At 41.4% G+C, this 14,689-nt stretch overlaps 3 protein-coding genes across 3 annotated transcripts; 1 reads left to right on the top strand and 2 right to left on the bottom strand.

The window, feature by feature from the left end:
• Positions 1-204: 204 nt before the first annotated feature.
• On the top strand, positions 205-7,644 carry LOC101293517. Its single transcript, XM_004306636.1, has 9 exons — positions 205-835; positions 1,751-1,939; positions 2,157-2,249; positions 2,336-2,518; positions 2,643-2,745; positions 2,854-3,039; positions 3,519-5,953; positions 6,262-6,860; positions 7,067-7,644. Exons 1-9 carry the CDS (start codon positions 602-604, stop codon positions 7,074-7,076), a joined length of 4,032 nt encoding a protein of 1,343 aa, XP_004306684.1. The 5' UTR covers positions 205-601; the 3' UTR covers positions 7,077-7,644.
• Positions 7,645-8,121: 477 nt separating this feature from the next.
• On the bottom strand, positions 8,122-8,622 carry LOC101293228 (eukaryotic translation initiation factor 1A-like). The gene has a single exon (XM_004306635.1). The coding sequence runs from the start codon at positions 8,554-8,556 to the stop codon at positions 8,122-8,124; it is 435 nt and encodes a 144-aa protein (XP_004306683.1). The 5' UTR covers positions 8,557-8,622.
• Positions 8,623-9,311: 689 nt separating this feature from the next.
• Positions 9,312-13,783, bottom strand: LOC101297390 (DEAD-box ATP-dependent RNA helicase 26-like). The gene is made up of 10 exons (XM_004308266.1): positions 12,714-13,783; positions 12,527-12,633; positions 12,218-12,273; positions 11,857-12,081; positions 11,212-11,418; positions 11,033-11,119; positions 10,819-10,914; positions 10,386-10,601; positions 9,876-10,058; positions 9,312-9,769 (listed from the first exon to the last, which is right to left on the bottom strand). Exons 1-10 carry the CDS (start codon positions 13,781-13,783, stop codon positions 9,542-9,544), a joined length of 2,475 nt encoding a protein of 824 aa, XP_004308314.1. The 3' UTR covers positions 9,312-9,541.
• Positions 13,784-14,689: the final 906 nt, after the last annotated feature.

Below are 14,689 nucleotides of genomic sequence, written 5' to 3'. Positions count from 1 at the left end.
AACAACCTAATTTTGATCAGGTCTGAAGCCCCCTTTTCAATCTAAATGCCCTACCTCCCTGCCCACATTTCTTTCTTGGTCCCTCTTCTTCTACCTTAGCCGGCTTAAAATCGACACCCCATTTTCCTGATTCGTCGACACTTCCATACTATTGGGATTACACTTTTTATTCTAGGGTTATTTCATAACCCATTAACCCACATCCCTCATTCTCATCAATCCCCCAATTTTATCTGCTCCTGTATTTAGGGTTTCGCTCTTGTTCAGATTAAAGATTCGATTTTGATTGTGTATTATAGGATTTTACATTTAATATTTTTAATTTAGCTACTGGGTAGGATTCAATTTTTGTTTCCAGAAATATCTGCTGGTTTTTACAGCAAAATTACCGTCCTGCAAGTTTTGAATTGAAGATAAAACAAATCCCTCTATCTGGGTTTGTTCTTTGAAGCCCAAGTTTCATTCATTTTAGGTGAAAGGGTTCACCTTTGTTGTAATTGTTGTGGGTTTTTCGAATTAGGGGAAAAGTAGAGAGCTGCGTTGTAGTGCGTTTCGGATTTTCGGTGTATAAGGAAGAGTTGAAGGGAAAAGTTAAGCTTGCATGGGCGAACATGAAGGGTGGGCACAGCCAGCAAGTGGGCTATTGCCGAATGGCTTATTGCCCAATGAAGCTGCCTCCGTGATGCGAGTGTTGGATTCGGAGAGATGGTCCAAGGCGGAGGAGAGAACTGCAGAGCTCATTGCCTGCATTCAGCCCAATCCACCCTCAGAAGATCGCCGAAATGCTGTTGCCGATTATGTGCAGCGGCTTATCATGAAGTGCTTCCCATGCCAGGTTCGACATAGTTAACAAATATTTACACATAACTGTTTTTGAGGGTAGAATGCTTGTTTAGCTTTATAGGGTGGAAAATTGCATTACAAAGTTTTCGTAGCAAGATTTATGTATTTGATACCCTGGACAGATAAGAAGCATTTCGTTGTAATAATCTTTGGAAGCACTAGGGTGAGAGGTTAAGGCTATTAGCTAAAGCCAATGGGTACTGAGAGGGGGACCTGATGACTTATGTAGCTTATAGGAATTCTGAGAGGGAAATGGCATAGCACAAGATGATTAGAGAAAGCTCGACTATTAATGAACTGCCTTGTCTTTTTATTCGCCTCTGCTTCAAGAAGAGAATATGATTTTCTGACAGTAAGTGGTGGCTGCATTACTAAGGAACAATTGCAAGTTGATCTTGACATGTAGGTGTGGTTTAACCGTGGCATCTTGACTGGAAAGAGAAGAAGATATATTGAGCTATGATTACGGAACATCTGAATGGAAAATAAAAAGGCTGATTAGGCCGGATCATTAGGAATTATATTCGCCTACCTACAGGCTTGGTCCGCATATTGAGTTTTGTTTTTAACTTGTTTGAATCGCTAGTGCATTTCTATATGAATCAAACTCTTCCTTTGGGCTGCCTCTTGTTTTGTGTCTAGTGTATCCCTTACCTTATTTCCTCGATTATCATTTCCCCTTTCTTTGAATTCAACTAATGTGTTTAACATTGGTTTATCCCATCATGCTTCTCATGTTGGCAAAATTGGACTTCATGATACTCTGCTATGGAAAATTGCTTGCTCAGCCTTTTCTCTTTCTCTCTTTTCTTTAGGAAAAAATACTTGCCTGTTAACTTCGTTCATAGGTTCATATTTCTCATGTTTCAAATTAGTATAATTGTAATATGCATATGATTGTGTGCAGGTGTTCACTTTTGGGTCTGTACCCCTCAAGACCTATTTGCCTGATGGGGATATTGACCTTACAGCCTTTAGCCAGACTCAAAATTTGAAAGACTCATGGGCCCATCAGGTTCGTGATATGCTGGAGAATGAGGAGAAGAATGAGAATGCTGAATTTCGTGTCAAAGAGGTTCAATACATTCAGGCCGAAGTAGGTTCCTCCTAGCAGCATCTACTTTTTAATGTATTAGATGCTTTAATTTATATATATATATTTGTTGTTTCTTCCATGTTGAGAAAGAATTCTTTTTATTTGATTTTATTTTTTTGGCTTTGTTCATCATCAGTATAATACTTGATTCTTTCTATATCTTGGGGTTACTTTGTTGGGATCATGAGCATTAATACTTCTCTTTGTATATGTATAGGTAAAGATAATCAAGTGCCTTGTGGAAAACATTGTGGTAGACATATCCTTTAATCAGCTTGGAGGCTTGTGCACCCTATGTTTCCTTGAGGAGGTGAATGGTGCATCTGAAAATAACATTCTTGTTAAAGATGTATATGCTCATTATGCTGTGACTTATTGGCTTATTTGCTTCTGCAGGTCGATCATCTCATAAATCAAAATCATTTGTTCAAGCGTAGTATTATACTGATAAAGGCCTGGTGTTATTATGAGAGCCGAATACTGGGCGCTCACCATGGACTGATCTCTACGTACGCTTTGGAGACATTGGTTTTATACATTTTTCATGTCTTCAACAACTCCTTTGCTGGACCACTTGAGGTGCCTATCATTACCTTTGCAGATTTTATTCGCATTATTCTTAGTGGATGGTTCTTTATGGTTTACAGATTATGTTTGCATTATTATTTGTGGATGGTTCTGAATGGTTTTCTTTGCTATGCAGGTCTTGTATCGGTTTCTAGAGTTCTTCAGTAAGTTTGACTGGGAGAACTTTTGTGTAAGCTTATGGGGTCCTGTGCCCATTAGTTCTCTTCCAGATGTGACTGGTAATGATAAGTTGCTTGCAATTTTATTTTAAAAATTTTCACCTTGAATTACCCTATTTTGTTTGTTTTAATATTTCTCGGCTTAATTTGTTATTGTTTATGGTGCAGCCGAACCTCCTCGAAAAGATGGTGGAGACTTGCTACTGAGCAAATTGTTTCTAGATGCCTGTAGCCAGGTGTATGCTGTTTTCCCTGGCGGTCAAGAAAATCAGGGCCAAGCTTTTGTTTCCAAACATTTTAATGTTATTGATCCTTTGAGAGTCAACAACAACCTTGGACGTAGTGTTAGTAAAGGTACATAATTTGGAAAACTATATGCTTTAGATCAGTGCTCGTAACACATTACCTTCAGTTGTCGTTTATTTACATTTCTGGCCAGTTTTGCCTTTAGTAGAAAGTATGTGCTTAGTTAAGTTTTGGTACTTGAAGTCGACTGCCTCTGTGGGACATGACCTTGGGAAAGGAAAATAAAAAAGAGGCTGTTCCACTTGAAAGAGCAGTGTTGGATGAGTTAGATGATATTGTATTTGTATAAGGAAATAATGACGGTCAAAATTGAAGTTGCAGAATACCCATTTATTAAGTTTGTGTATAGATGTAATCTTAATTGTGTCAGTGCTTAATGTTTGTTTCTCAATGTGTTAGTTTTGAATAAAGTACAACTGGTCTGATGATATTGTCTATCTATTGGCGATTTTCACATTCTTGAAGGGTATAAACTGCGTTCATATAGTTGGTGCTGATATATGGTGCACTGTGTATGCAATTTGCAGGCAACTTCTTTAGGATACGCAGTGCATTTGCATTTGGGGCTAAAAGGCTGGCCAGGTTGCTTGATTGTGCAAAGGAGGATCTGTGTTTCGAAGTAAATCAATTTTTTCTCAACACTTGGGATAGACATGGAAGTGGTCATCGACCTGATGCACCACATAATGATCTTAGGCGCTTGCGACTTTCAAATGCAGACCGCTTGCAGGGGTCTGAGAATCTCAGGAACAACTTAAGCAGCCAAAAAATTGAAAGTTCCTCTGGTCGAGATACTCAAGGTGAGGGAAAACATGGTTCACCTAGTGTTTCCTCTCAGCATGGTGGTTATCCTATAGACAGCACATCAAGAAAGAGTGATTTGTCTAGTGTAACTGATGGTCAAATCCAAAAGAGTCATGTGAACATGAACTTTGCGAGGGCCTCTGATCAGATTCGAAAGGAAATCAATCCTCACCTGGGTGGACATGTGGATAAAGGCCAGAGAAAACCTGATAGCTTGGTTAATGACCTTCACGGGAGGTTTCTTTTTGCAAGGACACGCTCCAGTCCTGAGCTTACTGATTCATATAGTGAAGTTCCCTCTCAAGGTCGGCGGAATAGGGCCCCAGAGAGTGGGAAGAGCCAAACTTATTCCACAAGGTTGGATAATAGCAGGAGGAAGAACCTTGAAGCTGATACTTTGGCAAGCCACAGGATTAGATCTTCAGCTGATGATCCTTCATCTGCTAACCATATATCATCTCATCAAAGCCTTGATGTTGTGGGTGAGTCAAATAATAGCTACCATGATGAATCGGGTTTGAGTACTGTTGATGACGATTTTCCATCTATTTCGGGGACACAAGGGATGCACCAGGAGGAGCAAGATCTTGTTAACATGATGGCATCATCTGCAGCTCATGGTTTTAATGGACAGGTTCATCTTCCGTTGAATTTTGGTTCCGGGCAGTTACCATTTCCAATCCCACCTTCTGTTCTTGCTTCAATGGGATATGCCCAGAGGAATATGGGTGGTATGTTTCCCACAAATTTTCCCTTGATGGAGAGTCCTTGGGGAACGAATATGCATTTTCCACAAGGTGTTGTTCCATCACCTTTAACTCATTATTTCCCTGGCATGGGGATGACATCAAATCCTGAAGAATCAGCAAGTCCAGAAAATTTTGGTTCTGTGGAACTGAACTCAAGTGAAACTGATCATGATTTCTGGCACAACCAGGAAAGGGGATCTACTAGTGGATTTGATCTTGATAGTGGAGGTTTGGAAATGCTTGAGGCAGATGATAGGCAACAGTCAACCTCAGCTGGTTATAACTCTCATCCTTCATCTCGGATAGGCGCTGCTGTAAGTTCTATGCGAGTTCAACAAAAGTCCCCTAAAGAAAGCAGAGATTCAATGAGGGAAGATCATGTAGATGATTTCCAGTTTCAAGATAACCGAGGAAATGAGGTATACTTTGATGATCGAGTCAGTTCTAGGTCATTGTCGGCCACTTATACTAGTTCCGCAAGAAGCAAGACCTCCTCTGAGAGTTCTTGGGAAGGATCATCAGCAAAAGTGTCCAAGTCAACAAGAGAAAAACGAGGTAGAAAAGCTGCTATGTCAACTGCTCCATCTACCTCGTATGGGAAAGGTAAGAGTGTATCTGAACATTCTTCTACTCAGGCAGATGATGATAACAAAGATTGGAATCTTCCAACAAGTTTAGGTGCTGAAATGATAGAAAGAAGCACGCTCACTCCACCTGTTGCATCCTTGCATGTTCCAAGACATCAAGTGCCTGGTTTTGAACCATCTCAAACAAGCGGATCAGATTCCGTGATGCCTTTCCCAGTGCTCTTAGGGCCTGGCTCACGTCAGAGATCTACAAATGATTCTGGTCCTACCTATGCTTTTTATGCTACAGGACCTCCAGTTCCATTCGTTACATGGTACAATATCCCGGCAGAGGCTGGAACTTCAGATGTTTCAAGCCAATTAAGTAGGGAGGATGGACCTGAAAGTGATTCTGGTCAGAACTTTGATTCAGCTGAAGGAATTGATCAACCTGAGTTGAGACTTTCTAACTCCATGGGAAGGGTTGCTCCTATTGAGCCTTCTGAGTATAAATCTGACATCCTCCACAGTGACTTTCTGAGCCATTATCAGAATTTGATATATGGACGGCAGTGCCAAAATCCTCCGCATTCGCCACCTATGGTTTATCCTTCATCCGGTATGGTTCCCCCTGTCTACATGCAAGGGCGATTGCCTTGGGATGGTCCTGGGAGACCTCTCTCTGCCAATATGAATCTCATCTCTCAGCTTTATGGCCCTCGTATTGTTCCTGTTGCTGCACCTCTCCAGTCTGTTTCGAACAGACCTGCTAGTGTGTATCAACGCTATGTCGATGAGATTCCAAGATACCGCAGTGGGACAGGAACCTACCTTCCAAATCCTGTAAGATAATGTGTACCTGATCCTTTGTATTATCTTGAATTTTCTTTTCTTCTTTCTTCTTCTTTATTGTTATTATTATTCTTATTCTTATATTTAGTATTGTTGGAGGGCGATTGTGTTGATTTAATTGCAGGGTCCTTTCTCCAAGTATGTTGTACCTAGACTGGTTTGGTTTATGAAAAGTTGAGCTTTGGTTGAAGCATAACGTAGAAAATAAGTTTGCCATACCAAAAACTGTATTAGGTGATAACTTGGATCCTGCTGTAGTTTTAATTGATCTCTAACTGTATTCTTTTACAATACTGTAGAAGGTTTCTGTAAGGGACCGACATACTTCGAGTGCAAGAAGGGGGAGTTACAATTATGACAGAAATGACCACCACGGTGATAGAGAAGGGAACTGGAATGCCAATTCAAAGTCGCGAGCTTCTGGGCGCAACCACAGTCGCAGCCAAGCTGAGAAGCCGAATATGAGAGTAGACCGTATGGCAGCTAGTGAGAGCCGTGCTGAGAGGCCATGGAGCTCACATAGGCATGACTCCTTCCCTTCATATCAATCCCAAAACGGTCCTATCCGCTCAAGCACTACACAGAGTGGTTCCACTAACGTGGCATATGGCATGTATCCACTACCAGGCATGAATCCCAATGGGGCGTCATCAAATGGACCTACCATGCCCTCTCTTGTCATGATATATCCTTATGATCATAATGCTGGCTATGGGCCACCACCAACAGACCAGCTGGAGTTTGGTTCTCTTGGACCTGTGGGTTTCTCAGGTTTGAATGAAGTTCCACAGTTAAATGAGGGGAGTCGGATGGGTGGGGTATTCGAGGAACAAAGATTTCATGGTGGCTCTACTCAACGATCTTCACCTGATCAGCCTTCCTCACCACACATCCATAGGTAGTTTGTTTGGGATTCTTTTGATCTTCCTTTTTGTTCCTATTTCTTTTGGGATTTCATGTGACGGGAGAGGCGTGTTGAATTCAAAGTTCAATTTACTGTCTTATGGCAAAGTCCTGGAGAATTTCATTCAGACTCTTTGATGTTACTCTCAACCGATATGCTTCATTGGGATTGTCTTCTGATGCTTTTATTTACTTTAACAGGGGAGTTTGATTACTTTGCCAGATCAGTGGCTGCAAGGAATTTATCAGGATGGAAAATGAGGATCTTCCGCCCCTAGCATATCCAGATCAGGGAGGTAATGGTGATGGAAGAAACTACAATGAGAACCATTCTCATTATCAAGCGTTGTTCTTCTCACCACCCCATTCTCAGAAAGGAGGAGTTGAAATTTCACTCGATGATTCTTAATCTTATCACACTGCCTGCTTGGAGCTTTTATATACACTGGGAGGTAGTTTACTTTCTCCCTTTTCTTTCTGGTTAACCACTAGCCGTGTCAAAGAGTACAATATTGGTGGTGGCAAAGGATGATGATGATGATGATGCTTGTGCTGGTGAAGGGGAAAGCAGGACTCGGCAACACAGACTCGGAATTAGGGTTAGGACTGTAACTCTACTAAGTTAGAAACTTGCTTTAGGTTTGAACTCTAGGATTTTACTGTCCAAATATTTCACAGATTGGTAGGCTTTTCATTCAAAATGTGTACCAGTTATCTTTTACATACTGTTTAAGATTTAACAGTGTAGCAATAACACCACAATAGATCAAAATTGCATCATGTTCGGTTTCCTTTTTAATCCACCCTTCTCTGTTGAAATTGAAACTCATTCCTTTTGACCAGGAAGATACTACCAACTTTTTATTGGATTACAAATAAATATAAACTACATTATCATATTCTCTAACTTGGTATCAATAGCACTAACAACTCAATCACCCAAACGCAGGATATAGTATACACTAATTTCCAGCACAAAGAACACAAACTGAAACCAGTCAAATATGAACCGGTAAACACAAAGCAAAGTGTCATTCGATATATCCTCTCAATCACATTTAGTTTATAAGGGATAGGATCAACCGATGCAATCAATAATTCGAATTTACTCTTTGTGATGAACAAAGAAGAATACCATAGTTTAAATTGTAAACCAAACTCTAAATATGTTTAACAACAAAAATAAAATAAAATTGTAAACCAAACCTCCAAACAAGTTTAACAACAAAATAATATGATCCCAATTAGGGCAACACTCAGATTCTATCAACATCACCATCCTCAAACTGTAGGAACTCATTGCCGCTGTCGATGTCGTCGTCACTGTTGCCGCCGCCGCCCTCATTAGGCCTGAAACTGTCATTCAACTCCCCATAAGCCTTGAGCAACCTGGCCTCATCCGGCATGTACTTGTGAATCACATCAGCCTTGCCATCCTGGTAGTCCCTCAGCCCGATGAGGACAATATCGCCGGCGGCGATCCAGACCTTCTTATGTAACTTGCCAGATATGTGGCCGAGGCGGGTGACACCGTCGTGGCACCTGGCTTCAAGCCGGCCGTTGCCTAACATGCGTGTGACCTGCGCGTATTCCTGGCCGTCTGTTTTGAAGAGGAGCTCTCGCTTCTCGTCGTCGGCTTCGTTCTTTCCCCTCTTGCGGTTCTTGCCTCCCTTTCCTTTGTTCTTCGGCATCTTGTTTTGTTTTCTCTTCTAGTTCTTCTTCTTCTTTTCCTTGGTCTTCTGTTTTACTTGTGTGTTTGCTGTGGACGGTGTTCTCTTATATATATAGGCCTTTCTTGGTCTCCAAGTAGATAAAGGAAATCTAGTGACACGAGGATTACATATCACTAATTGTTGCTTGGGGAGCAAGCTTTCAACCGGGTTTCCTAACTAAGGGCTTTAATCTCAACCCTCCAACAGTTGTGGTTTTGTCGCTCTTTATTGTTTTTATTTTTCCTAATAAAAATGAAGTTTTTTTCCCAAAAATGAAGGTTTTGTCTACCCGATCTCTTCCAGTTACAAGAAAGAACAATCCCAAGTATGTCTTCGTTTAACACAAATAGCATTTCTAGCTCGTTATGATTATGTTTGTTTTATAAGTCTTTTGATTCAATACGAACTAACTGTATATTTCTACCTCTATCTTATCTTGCTTTGTTTTGTTTGTTTCATCCGGAATAATGGTTTGTAGTGATCGTGAATGATAAGTTCAAGCCTTGAAGGCAACAGAACAGAATCTTCGTCTTCAATGGAGAAGAGAGGATCTTGGGAATTTCGCACCTTAGGAACGAAAAGTCATTATTAACCCCATGTATCCGACATATTTATGGATACGTTTCCGGCGGTTTTAAACGCGTTTCCCTATGTCATCCATTAATTCATGTGCCACCACCATTTTGCTTTCTGTTTCATGCAGACCTTCTCTATTGCATCAGTGTATACAGATTCTTCAAATTGTCAAGCAGTTAGATTGATTTCTACTAGTAGAGGTTTATATAATTGTTCACGTGGAATCAATGCAATAGCTAGAAACACAACAGCAGGGAAATAACTAGAAGACCTCAACAAGGAAGACCAGCAATCTCTTCTATGTGATGGTAAAATATCGAAGTTTCCAACAAATCGTGTTCCCGTTCTTAATAAAAAAGACGATCTCACCAACTAGCTGCTATAAGCTTTATTTGGAACGCAGTCCAGGGACATTCTTAAGACCCATCTTACCGAGAACCATCTTGGCAATGGCTGGAGGGTTGTCCAGCCCCATGCTTCGGCTAAACTCATTAGCAAGCTCCACAAGCCTATGCTTATCACGCCCTATTTTCTTATTTGAGTTGTAATACCCAAGCCACGCTTGGTATGCTGCTTCTTTGTTCTTTATCTCCACTTGGGATAGAGCTCGTTCCACCTGTTAAGATAAAGCATCAATATACTTATGCAACTCAAAACCATATGCTTCAAGGACAATGGGATTCGACCAGGAAAAGAAGGGGAGGGGAGGTTAGGAAACTCACCTTCTTCGTCGTATCGGGATCAACTAAAGGTACAGGAGCCTTGGTCATTGGCAAATCTTTAATAGCGGATAAGAAGAATTCCTCCCAAGGCGCCAGTAGCAATATTCCTTGCCCTTCTTTGCCCTTACGGCCAGTTCTACCAAGTCGATGAATATACTGTTGTCTATCAGCTGGAATGCCAACCTGTGATTGCAACAAGACAGGGGAGGAGGATAAGGGATACTTGGATTCTAGCTAAACTTGAGAAAGATATGTACTGTATAAAGCATGAAAAGGGCAAAGACTCCGAGACCTGATATATAAAGACATTTTGCATTATAAATTAAAGCCATAACTCTGGAATGTAAATAATCTGCATAGTCCATGCATATACATGCATCTTTTCGCTGCCTCACAAGCATGTTTCTAAGAAGCAAGAGATGAACTGAATAATCCTAAACATTCCATGCTCAAACCAAGGGCAAAGGACCATGAATTTAAGTCACTGAGCTAATAATTGACATTTAATACCTGTATGACTAGAGTAACATCTGGATAATCAACCCCACGTGCAGATACATCAGAAGTCACCAGGATAAGACCCTTTGATTTCCGAAATTCATCAGAAACCCTAGTTCTATAACTCTGTGGCTTTCTGGAGTGGATCTCCCTAACGTTCAAGTTCAGCTCACCAAGAAGGTCAGCGACCAGTCGGGTGACCATTGCAGTAGTGCAGAATACAAGAACCTATGCAAAAATGAGAGTCCCATATTATAGATGAAGATTGAAAACAGTAGTGATGCTTACATCACTGCTCCCTTAAAAAAATCCATTATAAAATTGATTGATTATACAAGACAATTTAAAATAATACTACAAACACTTATGCATCCACAATTCTTCAGACAAAAAGAAAAGTGGGTATGCCCCCAACAACTAGGCTGTGTGGTACTACAATGCATACCTTATAGTCAAGATCGTCTGCGATATGCTCTTTAAGAAGACTATATACAAAGGAGAAGTGCTTGTCCAAAGGAGCAATCAAATGGGTTTGTCTAACCTGAAAATCATCCACATTTTCAGAATGACCTCAATAATACATCAAATATGCATTATTAGTTATATAATATTATATATAACTGATCAGACATACATATACATGTCATTCATATTCCTACCTGTGCATGTGTCTCTTCACTGCCTTCCACAACCGTGTTTATATATTCATGATCTCTTTTCAAAGCAATATGACAAATTTGACGGACCTAAAATCAAGAATGACATCACGTCACATATACTGTAATATATATACGATTTTAAAAAAAAAAACAACCAAAGAAAATAAGATGAAAGAGACCTCTTCTGGAACTGTGGCAGAGAACAATAGTGTCTGTCGCTGTTTTGGAACAGCAGCTATAATCCTTTCTATGTCTTTACGGAACCCCATATCAAGTAAATGGTCAGCTTCATCAAGTACGAGGACCTTGACACCCATCAGCCTAGTTGCGAAACCCGCGGTATTCTCAATGTGATCTTTGAGCCTTCCCGGTGTAGCGACAAGAATCTATTAGTTAGAAATGTGACACATAAGATGCAGAACAATGTGAGATTATGTTGGAATGAGTTTTCCTGTTTATCCTTAATTGCATTCTAATTCTGGTATACATGCAGCAAAGAGTGAGTGTCTAACTAGCACGGCATTCCGTGATTATATTTATAGTGATGGTTTTAAGTATGTCGACCTACTTGTGTCAGAACATAGGATGGCTACGGACTACCTTTATTCAATTTCAACCTTCACTCTCAGTACATTAATTCCACTTCAATGTATCCAATCAACTAACTTAGTTAACCATTCACTCCTAACCATGAGATTCTAGTGCTTCAACAACGTCTAATAAAACATCAACTCAATTGAAGTTTGACTAGTGAAGTGATCAGGTGAATGAAACATGTTCATACCCCAAATGAAAAGGTCCTCCAGAAATGATAGAGATGTTACCTGGCAAGGGTTTGCTTGCATGCGTTTCTGTTCTAGAGCAAGTCTTGTACCTCCAATCACAACTTGAACACCAATAGAAGGATGATACTTCAACAATTTACCGGCTTCTACTGCAGCTTGATTCGCCAGCTCTCGAGTTGGGCATATTACAAGTACAGAAATTGGGGGTCTCTTATGGTCACGACCAATAGGAGGTGAATTTACAACAACTTCAATTGATGGAAGCTGAAACAAGGAATTTCAACATTTAGTAGGATGAAAAGAAACCCCTGCAGCTACATCTATGAATAAGCAAATGCCATATGATGATTAAACTAGAGAAGCATCAAATTTTAACAAATTTCATCTTTGCGTGTCATACCAAGAACGCAACAGTTTTTCCAGTCCCGGTTTTGGCTTTGGCTAGAACATCCTTGCCTACAAAACACAATTAATCAGAAAACAAAAGCATCTTGATAACATAGTCACACACAGATCAATCAGCTTTAACAACAAGAAAAATATACACTCTTTATGGAACACAGATTATTCTCTTATATACGGTCATTGCGGATAAAGCTATGGAACTGATGATTGTTGTTTTAATACTAGTTGTTATGAAAATCCCTAATACAAAAAGAAAACTGCACCCCTAAGTGAAAGAATCAAACATAATTCGTAAAGAACAAACCTTTGAGTATGACGGGAAGAGTAGCCTCTTGTACCACAGTCATGTTCACATATCCCGCATCCTTTATTCCCTTCAAGGACAGTGGTGAGACCGAACACTGATCAAACCTGCAAGCATTGCACTAAAATGAACACAAGCAAACACCTTTAAACCAATCCATCAAATAAAACTTTTGATATAAGCATACCTTGACTCACTCAAATACGAGTCAGAGTCTCCAGCTGAACTTTTCGGCACAGCCTTCTGGCTCACCGCTACCTTATCCGAACCAAACAATGCCGCAGCACTCTTACCTTTCAACACTTCATACCCATCCTCCACCTCCGAAGCAGCACCATCACTATCTTCCTCGGTAAGCAACCCCCCAATACCAGCACCAAGCTCCTCCACCTCATCATCCTCATCATCACTATCATCAACCACCGGCCTTTCCTTAATCGAATCCTTCCTCACCCACTCACCTCCGCCTCTTCTGAAACCCGCATCCACCTCTCTCCCACCTCTCTTAGCCACATTACTCGAACTCCCTCTGAAACTCTGACTCCTCCTCCCCGAAAACTCATCCTCCTTCACAGCATTATCCCCAAACTTGTTATCAAACCTTCTATCCATCCTAGGATTTTTAGTAAACGCCGACGGACCGGAGCTCGGTCTCCGATCACCGAAGCTCGAACTCCCACCGCGACTACCTCTCGCCGGAAATGACCTACCTCCTCTATCACCACCATCCTCCCTTCTGCTACTCATCCGTGAAGACTGAGCCGGAGACCGAAACCCTCCGCCGAACTCGTCGGAGCCGCCGCCGCTATCTCTCCTGCTCCGCTTCGCCGGATACGGCTCTCTATCTCTCTCCCCTCCCCTATCTCTAACCCTACCTCTCCTCCCACCGCCGTCAGAATCCTCTCCCCTTCGGGTCGGGTCGGTCCGCAGCTCGCTGACCCAGTCGCTCAGCTCGGCCTCGTCGTCGACAAGGCTCTTGGATCCACCGACCGCCTTCCGCTCGTATCCGCGGGCGAATTGGGAGCCCGACCCGGAAGAACCCGACCCGGTTCGGAAGGCGCGGGTGGATAATGAGCGGTGGGAGCCGAGGGCGAGGTAGCGGAGGCGGAGCGGGAAGGCGCGGGAGAAGGCGGGTACGGGTCGGGGCGAGGCCGAAATGGAGGGTCCGAATTTCATGGAGAGGAAGCGGGAGATTGGGAGAGAGGAGGAGGAGGGGTTGTTGAGGAGGCGGAGTTGTGGGAGGAGCTTAACGGGCATGGACGAAAGCGACGTCGTTTTCATGGAAGGGTTGAGTGTGGGAGGAAGGCGAAGTCCCCAAATTGGGGATTTAGGGTTTAAGAGATTTTTTTTCAGAGATGGAAGTGTTGGGATTTATAGGATAGGGTTTAAGCTCCGTGGTAGTTTCTTATCCCGCCAACTGGATTTTTATGGGTTGACCCGTTGGGCCGTTGGGTCGGGTTTTCATTAGTTTGCCTAATTACTTGCCCAACCCTAAGAACCTCCACCTTTGGCAGATCATACAGAAAACCTACCAATGTTGTTGATTGGATATCTATCTCTTTTGGAAGTGTTTTAAGATAACAAGCAATTTCAGTTATGTTCATACGTTAGTAACATATCCATTCAGTAGATGAGTATCTCAGCAAAGTCAAACTAATCTAGCCTAGCCACAAACTGGTGAGAGTCGGGACTTGAACTCTTAACATGAGGATGTTATACTAAACAGCCCGAACAACTTTACCATATTATGTGGTTACTTTTAAAATTACTTTCATTAACATTTTTTAACCATGCATTTGAAATCATATTATACGGGTAGAGTTGTTGTTACCACATTTGTTTGTGTGTATTTTTGTTTGAAAAGTAGCTGGGAACCCAACTTAACTAGGAGGCTCAAACTCACACCTGGTTACCTAGTGATTTTATAATATATGAGATTTGATGAATTGGTGTATCAATGAGGTCGTCAATTAGATAAACAAAGCAATCATAACAAAATTTGAGTTTTTTTTTCCTTCTCCACGTAGCCCCTGCTACTATCCCCAACAATATCATCAGATAATTTTCTCTTCAAGATGTGTTCAATGGGACACAATAAATAGTGTAATACTCACCAAAAATATCGGATCACCAAAAAGCATGATTTAGTCAATTTGTTTCTAA

Source organism: Fragaria vesca, linkage group LG7, assembly GCF_000184155.1.
Source record: "Fragaria vesca subsp. vesca linkage group LG7, FraVesHawaii_1.0, whole genome shotgun sequence".
NCBI classification, from domain to species: Eukaryota; Viridiplantae; Streptophyta; class Magnoliopsida; order Rosales; family Rosaceae; genus Fragaria; species Fragaria vesca.
The sequence above is the reverse complement of the archived record's forward strand: the minus strand, read 5'-3'. Positions and strand labels throughout refer to the sequence as shown.

Bases quoted from the DNA above. Each gene is read 5' to 3' on its own strand.
- LOC101293517 (XM_004306636.1), top strand. From the start codon at position 602: ATGGGCGAACATGAAGGGTGGGCACAGCCAGCAAGTGGGCTATTGCCG. The intron at 1,940-2,156 runs GTAGGTTCCTCC...GTATATGTATAG, and splicing joins TTCAATACATTCAGGCCGAA to GTAAAGATAATCAAGTGCCT. The intron at 5,954-6,261 runs GTAAGATAATGT...ACAATACTGTAG, and splicing joins GAACCTACCTTCCAAATCCT to AAGGTTTCTGTAAGGGACCG.
- LOC101293228 (XM_004306635.1), bottom strand. From the start codon at position 8,556: ATGCCGAAGAACAAAGGAAAGGGAGGCAAGAACCGCAAGAGGGGAAAG.
- LOC101297390 (XM_004308266.1), bottom strand. From the start codon at position 13,783: ATGCCCGTTAAGCTCCTCCCACAACTCCGCCTCCTCAACAACCCCTCC. The intron at 10,915-11,032 runs GTAGGAATATGA...GATGATTTTCAG, and splicing joins GTGAAGAGACACATGCACAG to GTTAGACAAACCCATTTGAT. The intron at 10,602-10,818 runs GTATGCATTGTA...ATTTTTGCATAG, and splicing joins CAGACGATCTTGACTATAAG to GTTCTTGTATTCTGCACTAC.